The following is an 18,139-nucleotide window of genomic DNA, read 5'->3' as shown; positions in this document are numbered from 1 at the left end:
AAATATTGATGTGCTAAAAAAAATTTCTTCTGGTGGATAGATGAAAATACCGTGGATTTATATTTTTGCAGCGTGTTACATATTTGTACTGTTCGACATTCGACCGACACAGAACCGGACTTATTATGGTCTTCATGATCAATTCAAGAAATTTAATTAAATTTAATTAATATGATTTAATATGAATTAATTTAAAACTTAAGTGCTTTCGATCGATGTTCAAAAGTGTTTCACTAGACAAATAAAAAATATACCTAAACATTTTAAACTCATTTATTTATAAAAATTTTCATAATTGATTCTATATAAAACTTAAATAGATTACATAATTACATTATATAAAAATATGATACTACTTTATTAAAGTAATAAAAAATTATGAATTATTCGCTATAGCTTGATTAATGAAAGGTGCAAGCCTAGCAATACTTGTATATACTCCAGGATAATCAGGACGAGCACAACCGAATCCCCATGAAATAATACCAGCAAGTTTATTATTCAATACAGCTGGACCACCACCATCACCTTCACAGGCATCAGCACCTGGGGCCTTAGCACAAAACATGGTCGGGGTTAACTCATATGACTGCAAGCAATCGTTTTTTGGAATTGCAACAACAAGCACAGATTGTAAAGAATCTGAGTTTTGGCCACTCTCAGTTAATTCTCCCCATCCTAAGACTTTCAAGGTAGCACCGATGGGAACTCCAGTTGTATGTAAATCTATAGTCCCAATATTGGTACCAGTCATTTCAGTTACCAATCTTAACATAACAGCATCATAGTCCAAGGTTACATTATCAAAGTTTGCAGGATATATGATACGATTGATGCTACGCCTGACACCTTCCTCTGAGAATAATTGAGCACCACCTTGTACTGTTAATTGATTAGCTTTATATGGTCTAATACAACTTGCGGCAGAAACAACAAAACGTGGGTTAACTAAAGTACCCCCACATACCAAATTTCCATCATTATCACGTATATTTACGACAAAAGGATTTTCAGCTATTGGCGTTGTTGTACCACCAACAATTCTGGCTTGTCCACGTACTGCTTCGAGACAAGTAAGAACCAAAAGCGCTACGTGTAGAATATATTTATAAGACATTTTCCTCACTTGCTAAATTGGCAATGTTTGATCTGAAGTATTTTAACTTTAGTCTTACCTTTTATAGTATATTTTTTGTGAGTTCTGGAGTGGAAAATTATGCAAAATTACAGAATCTAACAATTGAATAAACAGACTAATAAATAAGTAAATACTGAAATCTATAAGAAGTGGAATTTCCATTTATAACCAAAATGATTGTAATTCTGTTTCTAACTAATTTTATTTAATTAAATTTAATGAAATCCAAATAAGGCGACAGAACATTATGCAATCAATGTCCCACACACGTGTATCACTAGAACAGGTGTATTAATATTTATAAGAAGTAAGTGAAACAATTATGTATATAAAAATACAGTATGTTTCCTTTTATAAACTAACAGTATACTTTAAGACATCGGTTAGTTGACTTATAAGTAATGTTTATGATGGGAATACAGCATATCCTTACGACTCTCCATCCAGAATTGTTATTTCAATGACATTTAATATCTGTTTTTAACAGATAATTTAGAATAATTGTCGTTCCAAATTTAAGTAGCCCCTAGTATGATAAAACTCCGCTAATACTAATAGACTATTAATTGAATATTCTACAGCTTCATTGAAACTAATAAAATCATTGATTTATAAATAACAGACTCGTGTCCGATCTAACTTTATATGGAAGCAAATCTTTTGAGCGGCTAAGAAGAAAATTTGATTTTCAATTTCAATTTCTCTATATGCACATTAGGCAATATAAACATCAATCAGATCGACAATTTCAATTTATCAATTTACAAATTAACATAGAATAATTCTAACTGGTATTCATAACATAACATATTCATATCCTAAACAAAAATCAGAGTTTGGATAGATATATTGTTTGATATGCCATCTCGTTGCCCATATATGAGTACCTCCATAACTCCTTGTTGCCTCTGTTGTCTCTTTACTTGGGGTTGCATTAGCCGTTGGCAAGGAAGCCTACTAATCAGAAAATATATGATAGGTATATATATAATAGTCATGATACGGTAAAATTTTTTTAATTTCTAAATTTCCCCCTTTCATAAAATGGTCTGGAGACAGTATATCTTCACCATAGTCAAACTTTTGCTTGCCCATATTTATTGTATGACTGAATTATGTTAATCCCACAGTTGAAATAAAATTCGGACACAAATTTTTTTCATTTTTACCTTTCTATTAATCTAAGTCTATCTATTTTAATATAATGGTGTTCAGTTTCAACAATAACATTAGAACATTAATTCTATTCATACCTACATTTATAAACTTTTTTTTTACTTGTTTTTTCTATCTCTGATATATCATTGAATTAATCCATATTGAATTACTACTAAAAATTGTTAGAAAGTTGTTTTAGTGGTTAGATTCCTTTAGAATGTACTTATTTTACTACTAAAAATGCAACCTAAAACTACATATCTACTTATACTGTTTAAAAATAACGGAGTTTTATTTGCAGAAATATCTATTTGAGTTTAGATATTATTTGAAATCACCCATAAGTTACCTGTACCCATAAGTTACCGGTTAAGTTAAGATCATTAAACAGATCTTATCAAGTAATTATTTCTTATTTCCAAATTTGCTAGTTTTGGTTGGAGTTTGACAACACTAACAGAAACAAGTAGTAATATCAATTGGAACAGGATGTTTTGAAGATGATAACGCAAACTAGAATTTCGTATATGAGTAGTAGTTTTGTGAACTATTCGGGCTTTTAATAGATTTCAGTCATGTTTCTATTCGCTAAAAATATATATCTGTGAATATTAAACTTTTGCACCTTATTGTGTGACTTGCAAAATATAGTAGTAACTACATATTCCAAAGATATGCAATGAGACTTGGTATATTCTATTTTGGCTTTTGTTGTTGTAGTTACTCTGAAGAAGACAAGAAATCAATGTTTCTCTTCTTTGTTAGTTCCCATCTTTGTCCAGTAAAACATTTAAATCTTTGAAACCGCCTTTACTGACTTGACATAGCTGTCATCCTTTCAAATTATGGACTTAGTTTATAGACAAATTAAACAATAGTAGTGTAGTGTTGTCTATTCGGGAACGGAACATTGTTTGAGTTCAAATGGGTGTTAGTGGAAAAAGTGTAGGAATGCCTTCTACTTCTCAAAGACTTTGCTAAAATAAACAGGGTTCACTTAATATGGATTCCAGAGCACAGCGGATTTGAGGGAAACGAAAAAACTGGAACGAAAAAACTGGCGGCCTCATATCATATTGGGCCACAACCATTCCGCGGTCGTTCATGAAGCTTTTTCAAACTTAAAATTTATGAGTAGCTGGAAAAAACAGCTCAGACTGATTGGGATAACATAATTGCATGCAGACAAGCTAAAGGATCCATGTCGTATCGATCAAAAGTCAGAAAAAGGGAGCTACTTATGCTGAACTCGACTTGTCACAGGGTTTCTCATTGGGCATTGCGGAGTTAAAAAGCATCAAGCGAACCTAGGTATTACTAGAGATAATAGCTGCAGACTATGTTGCCAAAAAGAGGAAATACCAGAACACATTCTGTGTCACTGTGATAGACTTCGGTACTAATCCACTGCCTATCCACTTATAACGGAATTAAGAAACATCTCTCTAGAGGACATAACGGCATTCTTAACTGCTACTCGTCTATGGAACTGAAGTTGGAATGTCACAATATTCCTTAAAGAATGCAGTGACGTGGTGGCAAGTTCCCAACCAATCTTAAAATCTGAAATTTAATCTAATCTAGTGTAAAAAGACCTTACTTCAACCTAACATAACTGTAAACTTAATTATAACTTCACAAATGTGAGAACAGATTCCAATGTATAACAAGTAGGGAATTGAAAATTTATCAAATACATTAATATATAGAATATTGTTTAACCTCGTATTTATTTCACTAAATAAAGCTGAACATGTTTAATAAACATATTATTTAGACAGACGGTTTTTAGTCTCTTGTATGCAAGCTACAAAGTAAATATTTTAATTAAAACAAATTAATATAAGTAAATGAAATTTAAAGAAAAAATGAATATTTGCTTTATCAATTGTTTGTCAATATAAACTCTTTGCTATCTTGAAAGTCTTTTTCTCAAATCCAAACATTTAAATGAAAAAAAAAAAATGTCTGTTTTAACTGTTTTTTTGGTATCCCATAGACTTTTGTTATACCTTAAGTTAAATTCTATATTGTCATATTCTGATTATTGTGCAAAATGTGGAATGCTGGAACAGTAGCTTAAAGGATTTTAGCAGATCAGTATCAAACAGTAATTCAGGGAAGAGACGCAAAAATTTAAAGGATCTTATATTATAATTAATATAAAATTTATATTTCTACACATAAGAAATTATATAGACAATTATAAGGACTTAAAATAAATTGAATAGAAATCTGGGCTGAAGACGATTTTCGTAAACGCATTGAACGAACGACTTAAATAGATTGAACGTATATATCAGCTTTTATTGTATCATCATCAGAATAATATGAGAAGCTATATGAAACCGTCTCTAAGGTTGATCCATATCTAATTCTTTTGATATAGATACGTTTCATTTTATATTAAAATATTGTTATTCTTAATTTCTATTTATTTAATATTTTTATTTATTTCTTATTTGTTTTCATATTAAAGCCACACTTGTCGGTATTGCAATTAATTTAACACATTTAAATTCACAACACATTTGCTCATGTCTAATGCTATATTTAAGTAGTTTAATATATACAATATATTAGTATTAAAATCAAAAAAAAATAAAATTGTTGTTTAATTTTATATTTTCTGCTTCTTTATTTTTAAATATTTTTCAAAACAATATTTGCACAAATGTGTATTTTTTTAAAGTTTTCAATGCAGATAAAATATATATATACATATTCATGTTATAAGTATTAACAAAGGAATTGAATTCACCGTAACTATATAAAGCCATATAAGCATTTGTGTTAATTATAATAAATTCAAAATTGTTATTCTACTAAAAACATATATTACTTAAGTTACTAAAAGCTTTAATAAATAACTTAAGGTTTAAAGATCTCCAGCAAGTTATTTTAAATAAAATTTTTTTCAAACTCGTAACTTTGGCTTTCAGGCGCAAGTATTTATTCTATTATCTATTTATTAGAACACAGAAAATAAATATATGTGTTTAGCATGATAAGTAGAATAAAAGCAAATAATAACATTATTAATAGAAGCATATAACACATACTATTATTTCATCTTTTAGATTGGCAAATTTGCTCTCCTTGTCAGTACAGAGACATACGAGGGTCACTATTTACATTTTGAGCCTAATAATAAAATAATACTAACTTGTCTTGAAATATTCTCCTTTATGATAAATACACTTTTTATGCCTTTGAACCATTTGTCAAAGCAGTTTTTCCAATCTTCTTCAGACACCTCCAAAACATGGTTTTTAAATACAACAACAGTTTTGTTGTTGCCTGCAAGAAGATCCATCAATTTGTTGTTTTGAATGTTCAATTAGGCGGTTGTTAGACGATATGTGTGAGCACTTGCATAGTCTTAATATAAATAGAGAATGATCCGAAAGCACTTGTTTGTTTTCCAAATTTCACTGATAACTTCCGGTAAACATAAGGTTGAATATCTTTCGAAATTGACCGTTTTACGTTCCTGTAATAGTGCTCCTAGAGTTGCCACATAAACAGTTTTCCCAAATAATCAAGTGAACATTTGTTCCGAAATGATTCGGTCGCGAACAATTCTTGTTGGATTTCGTTCATCTTCAAACATTCATACAGTCATACTGCTTTTATTTTGAAACACGCTATTGTATCCGTACTTCTTGAGCATTTGTGTGCACCAATAGACACGAACATCTTTTTGCGATTTGGTCAAATGATGGGGGTTCCACTGAGAACAAATCTTTCTCACTGCTAAATGATAGTGCAATATTTTTTATATACTAGTGGAACTGGTAACTATGGTTCCCTCGTTCTCATAGTACGTATATGTCCCATAACGAGCTTGTATTACGAGCAACAGTTTTTGTACAGCATCAATGTTTTCTGGCACAACAACTAATTTTGGACGACCTTCACAAAATTCGTCAGTGACTAGCGTTTCACAGTAACGCACAAAGGTGGGAGCTTCTTCGCCAAATGTGAAAGTAAGTTAATCGATGCACTCTTGTTTCGTTAATCCACATCGAAAGTCTGTTTTGATAAAAAGTCTAAGGTAGGTTATATTTAATAATATCTAACTATCGTATGGAAACGTCAGATGACATCTGACAACAATCAGTGTTGATAAGGGTCAATATATAAATAGTGACGTCCGTATTAGCGTTGCTTATAAACACAAGTATTAACTTATTCGCTCAATCGAAATCCATTTGTTTGCTTGTTTGCCTATTTTTGAAAGATTTGGCTAACTTCGGAATCTTATATATTTAAAAATCTTTATAATTTTAGTGGCTGGAATATAAAAGGTATCAAGTGTATGCATGTTGGAATGTATAATTTGTAGATATATCGGGACTGCTTTATTTTGGACAGTTACTTTTAGAGTTGGTTTACCCGGATTCATAAAACAGACCTGCAGATTGAACGAATATATAAAAATTTTACTTATTTAAATTATCTTACTAACCCGATCAAAATATATAAAATTTGTGTGATCTTCAATGTATCCTTCATGGTAACAAACATAGTTATTATACTATGTTAGTCTGCGCAACTCACACACTACAATCACACTTTGATTTCATGCTTCTAAGGATATCACATACCTAAATCTTAATAATGAAGTATTATTTCTTATTATTAAGTATTAAGTATGAAGGTTTTCGATAGAGAACTTAGAGTTCTCTTTCAAAATATTTATGTATGTTTATGTTTGTGTATCGAATCTTCCTTGTATAGTTCAATTACTGAAAAATTTTTCCGCATTCATAACCTAATCTATAATACAATACATTCTATACTCATACATAGATTATATGGTCCTGTAATATTTTCTTTATTGCGCTTTAAATATTTATCAGTTTTTTTTTGTAAAAACTGACATTATTGTTTAATATTATACATATCAATCAATCTTATATCTATCTTCTACAAGTTTAATCAGATTCTTTTATAGATGCCTCCGTTATATTGAATAAACTGAATAATCTGCTAACGTTAGGTCATCAGTCTTTTAATATTCAAAATTGTAGTCAAATTCTTCATTGTATAAGATATTAATTTTATATTAAATTTTCATATTTATTACAAGTGAAGAGCGTTTGGTAAAAAATAGTACAGTTGTCTGCTGAAGGCAATGCTACACAAACAATTGCGTTCACATCAAACATTTTGCCCATGGTATGATTCGACATGTCACATATGATTGACAAACCTTTTGGCCTACAATCATATTTTAAACAAATAACCAAAATTTCTGAATAAATTCCTAAAAAAAAATATTTCTTTTATATATTTTCAAGAATGAATATTTCTTTCTACCACTATACTTTTTTTGTTAGTTTTTATAGGTTATTGAATTGGGAAAAGATCTTCGTGTTCTTCGAAATAGACGTTGAGTGCTTCAAATGCCATGTTCTTCAGGGATTATCTGTAATGAATGAAAATAAAATGATATAAAAAGTCTTAACTCAACTATAAAAATGTTTTACATACGTCTTAAAATAATTAATATAATTTTGTAAATGCTGTGTTGCAAATTAATAATATAATTAACTTTCTTGCATGGCCAATCAGCTACAGTAGTTGTTGTTGCACACTTCCAGCGTTAAGTTTTTCACCCTTCCGCTTTATTTATTAAAAAGAGAGAGAGAGAGAATAAGTGCAATTTTAAGATTTACTTTCTTCTGCTTTTTGAATCATTGTAAGCCCTATCTCATAGCTGAACTCGATCTTGCCTGAACTCATTCCTAGTTGAACCGCATAGACCAACGATTTTAACTAGCTGTACTCGATGTTGTCTGAAGTCGTGCCTACTTTAACCGCATAGAACAACGATTTTAAATATCACCACAGAAAGTAGTTCAACGGCAACAGATCCTGTTTCTTCAGATTATGTTGTCATCAAATTCTTCCTTTATTTACTCAATAACTTTTTTAGAAACATGTCTTGTGGTACTATCTTATTAAAACTAAAATTATTCGAGGTCAGGTTTACATAGGTAATTTTACAAACAAGAATTTTTCTATATATTTTTCTATATATATAATATATATAGATATAATATATATATATTATATATCCTCCGCTATTGAAGATAACATTTACATTTTCTTTGGTTTTCGAGACCATGTTCACACAGTTTTCATTTTCTTCGACTTTGAAGAAGTACGGTCCGATGATGACGCTATCAGTGGTTGGTGATTTCTTAGCTATCGATTCGTTTTAAAAAATGTACTGATTGATGCTATGTATGGTAACTGGTAACTGCATCTGACTACACTTTTTTAAAACAAATATTACTGCAAATATGATTCGATATAGAGCTATGTTGAAAAATATGTTGTGATAAAAGTTTGGATCAACTTCTAGTCACGATTTTCATTTTTAAGTTAACTGAATTTTGTAAGGACGTCCACAGCTTCGATGAATGGAAAGAAAGTTCTTGTTAATGTGAAATCGATAAATAAGTGTGTTTCTCGGTACTGTCCATTGTATATCACCAACGATGATAGTTTTATCTGTACACTTTCCGCATACTATTAATGGTGACTATACATAGTTCGGAGAGCTTAGTACCCATACATAACATACATGTATCTGTTTTATTAATATTATAATATAATTTAAATGTTTTGTTTTATTTACTTAGTGTGGCATTTGTATTTTAATGTTTAGATTAATGAACATCCAGATAAAAGTATATTAAAATTAACATTCATTAAGCTAGACCCGCTGTTTCATATATTAATGTTGGGCACACCTGTTAAAATATTTTAAAGTGATGGCATACCAAATTTTAGAAATTTTGTTTTATTTTTGTTTTGACTCCTAAAAGTGTGTTTAAATTTCAAGCTTTTTAAAATTTTCTGATCAAAAATGGGTTTTAATAATTTTGAGTGATAAAGGAGTACCATAATTTGTTTCGGAAATTGTGACAACTCAATTAGTATATGTTTAGAATAAAATTTTAACTATTAATTGATATTACCTTAATCAATAAAATATGTCTAAACATAATGCACACAGAACCAGTAGTAATAATGAACTCAATCTTTTTATTAAAAACTGCATTAGCTTTTCTGTGATTCAAGATCCTTGGCTTTCACCATAAAATAAATTTCTCTCATTTCCTGACACTTTGAAAAAACCATACATACCTACTTTATATTCAGATTAAGTAGGATTCCTACGTATTCAGAGTGTAGATAATTTGACCTTATACTTTTGAAGAACATTCTCCATGACAACCAATACATTTTTGTATTCAATTAAACCAATTTTAAAACAGTTTTGCCACTCTGAAGTTAGCACCTCCAAAACAAAGCCTCACTGGTCTGTTTGCGCTGCTTTAGGAACAAGAAAAAGCGGTTGGTGCCAAGTCGGACTGTTAGGCGGATGACTCGTCAATTCGATGTTTTTTGTTCTTTTATATAAAGTAATATGTGGAAGCTTTCATTGTCGTGGTGAAGAATGATCATTCTTCGACATTAGGTTTTTCTATATTCTCCAAAGATTTCCGGCAAACAAATGTTTTAGTACCACTATCAATACCACCAGGATTGACCATTCTACATTGTTCAAAAATATGTGACCATTTGCTTGAATGTACTTTATCAGTGGGCAACTTTTGTCGGGTTCTGCTAGGTTTGGAAGACCCAAACAGAGGATTGCTGCTTTATTTCATGCTCATAAGCGTAGATCCATGATTCATCATCTATCACGATGTGGTGGAAGTTTTTTGAGCTACCCTGACCATGTTTCTTCAGTATTTTCTTGCACTTATCAATATGTACATGCCTTTTTTTAAGCAATTGTCAAAGTATGGGGAACCAATGGGAACAAATCTTTCTGAAAGCTAAATGTATGTGTGACTATTTCTTAGTTAGTATTTTAAAACATCTTTTGCACAATTCTGATTTTCCGAATATGCCAATATATGAAAGTTCCAAAATATAATTTAACAATTATTCATAACTTAATCAATATAAAATTGCTTGTGTTTGATGGAACTAGATTCGCATAATTCTATCTCTGAAAGTAAGCTATGTTAGCATATAGCTTAAATTGGCATGGTATGCCTGGAGAAGTGGTATCAGTTCCAAATTTATTTATATATACAAGTATAAATAAATTATGTTTTTAATACAAATAAATTGTTATGTTATATATAAGAATAAAGTAAATTATGTAACACATATTTTTGGAGGTTTATATTATATATTTGTTGTAGAGACACATTTTTTCTATTTTTAAAAATATTTTTGTAACAAAATAAACATGATATATAAACATGATTAAACAAAAATATTTATTTACTTAGTAAATAAGTGAAATTTAATGAAATTTTAAAAATTTAGTCGTTTAACAATTAACTTCCTTCCGTAGGTTTTGTATAATTTCTGGGTTTTTAGGAACAAAAGCCTCTTCCAGCAGCTGGTTTAACTCTATATAATAGATGTGTAGAATAACTGTTATTAAATATTCAAATAGTTAATGTTTACACAAATGGCATATTACAGTTTACAAATTCGAATAGTAAAATAAAGTATAAAAACACTGTAAACTCTTCGCAGTTAAGTAATAAGCAAAATGTTCGGCAAGGTTTTAAAATTATCATTGCTGGTATTGGGTTTGTCGCAAGTGGTTTATGGTCAGTCTAAAATAGTTGGCGGCTATCCAGCGACTATAAGTGATGTACCCTATATTGTAAACATACGTGCAGGTGGTCAATTAATTTGTGGTGGGACTTTGGTACATCGAAGATTCGTTGTCACCGCTGCCAGCTGCATTTGGAAGTACTATGCACCCCAAATGATAGTACAAGGCAATACAGCTAATTTTAATGAAGTCGGCTTACGACGTAAAGTAAATCGTGTAATCTACCCAGCAGCTTATAACACACAAACCCTTGATTTTGATGTGGCTATGCTGCGTTTAGATTCTCCTATGAATGGTGCTAATACTGTGCCAATTGGCTTGTATACAAATGGTGTGCCCGTGGGTGCTACATTGAAAGTATCTGGTTGGGGACAGATCAGTGAAAATGGCAACAATTCAAATCAATTGCAATCTGTGCTGGTAACTTCAATAGCTAAAGATAGGTGTTTAGCATCATATGAGTTAACGTCTACAATGTTTTGTGCTAGAGGTCCAGGAACTGATGCATGTGAAGGTGATGGTGGCGGTCCTGCTGTTTATAATGGACAACTTGCTGGCATTATATCATGGGGTTTCGGATGTGCAAGACCAAACTATCCTGGTGTTTATACTAGCATCGCAATGGTTGCTCCATTTATTAATCAAGCTATCAGAAATAATTCGTAAATGATTTGAGAAGTGCATGTTTGTGATTTATTATGTATTACCACAATTTTTATACAATTGAAAAAAAAAACAGTTTTCTTGTAATTTAAATTATGCCTAATGCAGCAGTGTGTAAAAGGAAGGGTTTGAGGTTAAGAGTTCCGAAAATATTTTCGCCATTTTACATTAGATATATTTGATTTTTTAAATTAAACGTTTTTATATGACGTTTGAATTATATTTCAAGAATACTTCTTTCAGTGAGTCTCTGTACACCCTCCTGGTTTCATGAATTGTTTTATTATTGTATTAAATGAGTATACAAAATGAATAGGTTTTATGTATATTACGAAGCCTTAATAATTATATTAATTACTGGTTTGTGTGAATATATTATCAGTTTTATGAATTCAACATACATTTTTTTAAGAGAAAATAATTCATTATTGAAGGTTTTGCACGTCATTTTACTGTGGTTTCTAAACTTTCAGACGACATTCGAAGTAGGGTGCAGAATTTTCTCAAAAATTAGTTTAACTCAATATCCGATCTGAAATTTTTTTCCCCTTAATTCATCATTAAAAGGAATATTATAAGAACCGCGGACATATAAAACCCAAAAAATAAATTTTTTTTATGGCCAATCTAGTGAACAAATATGTATATGTAGCCAAGCCAACTGACGTTATATATTTAGTGATATCCAAAATAAATGTATAGTCATCACAAAAATTTATTTGACTTTAGACTCAAGTTTTTGGATTCCAAAATTTTCTAACTATATCGATTAGAGTTTTTAGAAATAGATTTTTAGTCATTTTGGTTGGTTGGTTGCCGTGGCGGCCATTAGATAACTTCCATGAACCTCAATTAGCGATTTTTCGCTGTTTTGCTACCATTATATAGAACCCAAATATAGAAGAGCAAAGACTAAATTCATTCCGCCGAATTTAGATAATTTAATAGGTCTTTCGTCTTCACGGATGAATAGTCTAATAAACTATCAAGAAAGTATCTTCCTAAGAACCTACATCTTGTGGATGCCAAAGCCGGACATTCAAAGAGAAAATGTAATAATGTTTTCATTATCTTGCGGGTTTCCACAACTTCTGCAGTGAGAATTATGAGAAATTTCCAGTTTTTCTGCGTGGGTTTCTATACACTTGAGCAAAAAGAACTGTAGAAAACCTTACAGTAATTACGCGGTCTCTTTTAGTAAGTTCCGAGGATCTATTTTTATTGTATGTGGGCCATGTTAATCTGGAAGTAGTACATGATTAAGTGTTTTCCATCTGTTATTAGCAAGTTGAAGAAAGTAGAGATAAGTACTTCTCTTAATGGTCTCTTGGGTAATATAAACCAGTACCGCCAGGGACAAATCCAAGGAAGCACCAGAGCGAGCTAAACTGTCAGGTTTCTTGTTCCCTTCGATGTTTCAGCAGTTTATGGTACTCACAACATTCCTGTCGCACTCAATAAATGCTGATTTGAATGCTGAGATTATTGTACTATCTTTTTTTCATTGGTAACTATGCGGTGCAAAAATGTTGCTCCGGTTTACCATTAGAGTACCTATTTACTCAGCAATTATCGTTGTTTAGTCGTCTAACATCTCTCTGTTTCAATATTCATTGGTGCTAAGACTTAGATATTAGTTTCACTTCCTGTAGTAATATCCATAGTGGTTTTATGACGACAATTGGTTTCTATCAATAATGAAATAAAATTTTCAACTAAATAAAAAACTCAACTCTTTTTTTTTGTATGTGGTATGCATTATTTTTGATTCCCTCCACCATTCTGAATCTGTAAATATGTTTCAAACAGTTTAAAAAAAAAATTTAAGAGTTAGAAACTTTTAGTCGAAGACATCATTTGTATTTTTAATTTTTAATTGTCAATTGAAAGTCGTTTATAGATATTGATCAGTCATCAGTAAAACCGTTTACAATAGGAAAATAATAATAACAACTATTTCAAATCGATAAGGAAGAATTGTATTATTACTATAGAAAAAGTCTTAAAAAGTTTTATAAATGTTACATTTTTACTTTAGCACCCTGTAATAACCATACCGTACATGTTTATTTTGAAATAAAACAAAGCAATCAAATTCAATTAAAATGTATATTTTTAAAATATGCTTAAAAGATATTCACTTTAACCATATGTAGAAATGCAATAATTAATCCAATCAGCTGTTTTGGCAATACTAGTACAAACCCGTGGGTAATCGGCACGACCGCAACCATATCCCCAAGACATAATACCGACCACTTGATTGTTAGCATTTACGACTGGACCACCAGAATCTTTGTCACATCCATCTTTACCCGGAGCATTTGCACAGAACATGGTTTCTGTCAGTTCATAGGAGAGGAGGCATTGAGCTTTAGATATTGCGTTAACTGTGGTTGTTTGTAGAATATTTGAAGGTGAACCACCTTCACTGGTTAGTCCCCAACCGTATAACTTTAATGCTTGACCAGCTGAAACACCGCTAGTACCCAATACTGCTGGCGTGAGTGTGCTTGGCATGGCTGTTTTCAATCTCAACATACACACATCAAAATTGTAAGTTGTGATATTAAAGGCTGTTGGATAAATTAGCAAGTCCGCATTACGTCTAGTACCAGTCGCTGAGAAATCGTTGGTATTGCCTTGGATAGTTAACTGATCAATTGTGTATTTATCTTTAAGACAGGTTGCAGCTGTTATCACCATATTGGAGGAAACTAAGGTTCCGCAACATATCAGTTCACCGGTGCTCTTAAGCCTTATGTTAACTGTATATGGTGCGGCAGAAATTGGAGTGTCTGATCCACCTACAATTTTGGCTTGTCCATTTACATAGTTGGCCAAAGAAATTAATAACAACGCAAGTTGAAGCAAATTTTTCCACATTTTTCTTGTTGTGCTCTTAAGTCTTCTACCAGCTTTCTACCAAAATTTTTAAATTGATGGTCTTTTATAAAGGCCTTCACTTAAGAATTTTCGAAATGAAAAAAAAAAAATTAAATTAATTATAAAACAAATATTTTTGGCCGGCATTAACAACTTGCGAAGAATCTACTTTTTTTTGACATAAAACGAAATAAAAAGTTTCGAAATTAATTTGTTGAATTCAAATATATTCAATTTTTTCTATTGTGAGGAAAATAAATTGAATTCTGTATTAAGTTCTCAGTTTAAGAAAACTTAACAACTTATTTAAGACTTAATAACCTTTTTTTAGCCCTTTCTAACTAATTAACTGTATAGAACTATATATAAAAAGTTAGGCTAATAATATATATCATAAATCGAAATGATCATCTTTAAAAGGTAGCGATACATCAATTCATTGTAATTAGTCATTACTAGTTAGAAAAGATAGTCTAAAGTTTAATATTCCATTCATTAAATGAACTTATTTTCATATTCTTTCACCAATATTTATAATTATTGAATAATAGATCATCTAAGTGATTATAATTACTTACAGAATCTATTATAGTAAATTATTTAATTATATTAAACAACAGTTACCATTTGAATAAACTCAAAATCATACACAAGCTTGTTTGTTTAATAAACAAAAAATGTGAAAAAGTAAATATACAAGATATAAAATATATAAAATATATATTATAGGTATTTATTTGCATAGTAAACTTTATTAAAACATCTTTTTTATTTAAATATTTATTTTAAAATGCTTAGACATTTGGTATATAAAATGCATCACTTTATTTATATTTAAAGGTGTGTCTCAAGTAAGAACGCAGGATGAAAGCTCCATCAGCTTTTACTTTCCATAAAGAAAGTGGTTTTATATAAGAACCGATTGTAATAGATTACAAAGGATGTTAATACTACAAAATTATAAGTATATTATATAAACAATGAAGTGACGATTACACAAAATCATACAATCTCATAAAATACTCACATCTTAGTTTACTATTTTTACATGCACTGTCCTTCCACTCTGCCTTTGCTTATAAACAATTTTAAGCGACCTTAATTAGTTCTTTAAGGTCGATTTTATGATGCTTTTCAAGAAACCTTAACAATATACATATATCTTAGAAGTTAACACATTATCTAAGAAGAAACGAAGATTTACAATAAATGGCTTGATCACTAGTTAAATCCATATGGATATACCTCTGATGAGCGAAATTGATATTCAATCGTTGACTTGCCGAAGCGGTTAGATGTGCGGCTAAAGTTTGCAGATCATATCACCATACATTTCTTTCAAATTTCGTCTCTTCCCTTTTAGCTCTTGCTCAGCGAATTATAACCACTTTGTGTGCGGAGTAACTGGCCGCACATTTATACGTTGCAAGTGTGTTCAATTGTGTTTGATCCCTGCATAAACATGTATGGTTCTAAGTACAAACTCTTTTGTTTCAAAAAAGGTGGTTTGATGTTATAAAATATATGTGAAAAGTTGTATTTATTCCATATTGATATAATATTAAACTTATATATAAATTATTTATTTAATTTGTTTAATATGTTATTTTGTTAATGATTTATTAAATGTTATATTATGAATATATTGTTGCCTAATGTAATATAGTTATTATTAATAAAACATCTTATATATTTCAATTTATCATTTTTAATTTAAGTGGTACATGTAAAAACAACATTGTAGAAGGGCCACACATCCTTCCAGATAGGGCACGCGTCGCCACTGTCATATATGGATGGTATATCTGTATGAGTTGACTTATCTCTTATTTCCATTTAAGATATTGATATTTAATAATGAAGTACTAGGATTAAATACTTATGTGTCTATAGGAATAGTATGGAAACTAAATCGCAAAAGGTTTCTTTGGTTTCCTCTAATATGACAATAAATGAGAACGTAAAACAAATATATGTTGTTAAAGTTATTTATTCTATTAAGAATTTTTATAAGGATATAATTCACATCACTAAGCGCTTTTCATATCCCAGCAGTTTTATAAATTCGCATAACTGGAGTTTGAAATATATTCACAAGAAGATATTATATCACATATTCAATACCATGTATTATCTACTATATTTAAGACTCCAATGTTTATGTGTGAGGGAAAATTAGAAATAAACTGTAAAATCTTTTGTAGTTATAATATTGGTAGGAATATCTAAATAAGTTAAATATTTTAAATGATTTATTATTTTATGATGAATTTAAAATATATTTCATATATATTAAAATATTCATTTTGTGATTTAAGTGGTCTGCAGTTTATATTCAATTGACAGAAATTTTAGTTAATTTTAATAAGTTAACTAAAATTTTGGTCTTTGTCTTCTCTTTGCTATTCGAATCCATTTTAAAAAAACATTTTATTCATTAAGAAAAGAATGAAATATTTTATTATTTGTATACGAGTATTTAATTTTTGATTAGTTCATCATAAAATTAGTATTATTCTGCAATAGTCCATTCAAAACACACAAATGGTATCGTTCATTGGTTCCTTTTAAGCAACTAACTGATTAGGAAATAGAAAGGTTCTTGGTCAAAAAATTGTAAAAGTAAGAGGCCCAATTTAACGTAAATAAATTGAAAAAAGTAAAGTCAACTGGAAAATATCTGCAATTAAAAATTCCCAATATCTCAAAAATGGCTTATCTTAATACCAATAGGTCAAATACCTATTAATAATAAGTTATTACACTTAAATGGGTTCGGAAATGATTTTTAGAACATTTTTCAATGAAGTATTTTAAAAGCTTTGTTATATTTTTCTTTAATTTTTTGGTAACTAGTGCATAATTTAATTATACTTTATAATTTTAAATATACTTTCTTTAAAGAATTTTTCATCTCCCATTGATATTTTTTCTACTGTCAGTCTATAATATAAGCTTTTTGCGGCTGCTTTTTAGAATGAAGGTATAGTTTCAAAGGTAGATTTTTATTTAACAACTGATATTTAGATATATATTAAAAATGAACTTCCATAATTATTTTTTTTGAACCCAGTTATTTCCTGCTTTTATAAATTTAGTTGACTAAATGCAAAGAAGAAATTTCTGTATATTACAATTAAATTGAAATAGTATCAAAAGATATACTGAACACGTTCATATTCAATTTTGCTATAAAACAAATTAAAACGTTTCATATATCGTATTCTATAGTTTCTATATTACACTAATTTCATTTACCCATAAAATTAGTGAAAACTATAAAACGCTTTTTCAAGCAATACATTTACTCCATTTTATTACTACGATAAGATCTACAAATAACCCGGAAAATAAAATAAAATAACGGTTTCATTTGCTAATAGACTTGACGGCTGCTTATAATAGTAAAGAATTATGGTTTTCTTCGTTGTAAATCGCTAGCACTGTTTCGGTGACTTGTGCCAGACGTGGCTGCAAGCGAACTCAACAAAGATTTGAAATAGTTTAAGGTTTGCCAATTAACAATAGGGATCATTTAACAGCCGCTGAACATACTAAAATTATGAAAACTAACTACAAAAATAAGTGACGATTATTGGAATTGAATGGTTTAATTTTTATATTGGTAG

The 18,139-nt window shown here is 29.9% G+C and overlaps 3 protein-coding genes across 3 annotated transcripts; 1 reads left to right on the top strand and 2 right to left on the bottom strand.

Annotated features, from left to right (window-relative positions):
- Window positions 1–376: 376 nt before the first annotated feature.
- Window positions 377–1,117, bottom strand: LOC119681208 (vitellin-degrading protease-like). The gene has a single exon (XM_038094329.1). It carries the CDS (start codon window positions 1,115–1,117, stop codon window positions 377–379), a length of 741 nt encoding a protein of 246 aa, XP_037950257.1.
- Window positions 1,118–10,892: 9,775 nt separating this feature from the next.
- On the top strand, window positions 10,893–11,627 carry LOC119681202 (trypsin alpha-3-like). The gene has a single exon (XM_038094317.1). The coding sequence runs from the start codon at window positions 10,893–10,895 to the stop codon at window positions 11,625–11,627; it is 735 nt and encodes a 244-aa protein (XP_037950245.1).
- A 2,139-nt stretch (window positions 11,628–13,766) lies between these two features.
- LOC119681191 (trypsin alpha-3-like) lies at window positions 13,767–14,510 on the bottom strand. Its single transcript, XM_038094307.1, has one exon. It carries the CDS (start codon window positions 14,508–14,510, stop codon window positions 13,767–13,769), a length of 744 nt encoding a protein of 247 aa, XP_037950235.1.
- Window positions 14,511–18,139: the final 3,629 nt, after the last annotated feature.

The sequence above is a fragment of the Teleopsis dalmanni genome, chromosome 1 (genome assembly GCF_002237135.1).
Source record: "Teleopsis dalmanni isolate 2A chromosome 1, ASM223713v2, whole genome shotgun sequence".
Taxonomy (NCBI): Eukaryota; Metazoa; Arthropoda; class Insecta; order Diptera; family Diopsidae; genus Teleopsis; species Teleopsis dalmanni.
The sequence above is the reverse complement of the archived record's forward strand: the minus strand, read 5'-3'. Positions and strand labels throughout refer to the sequence as shown.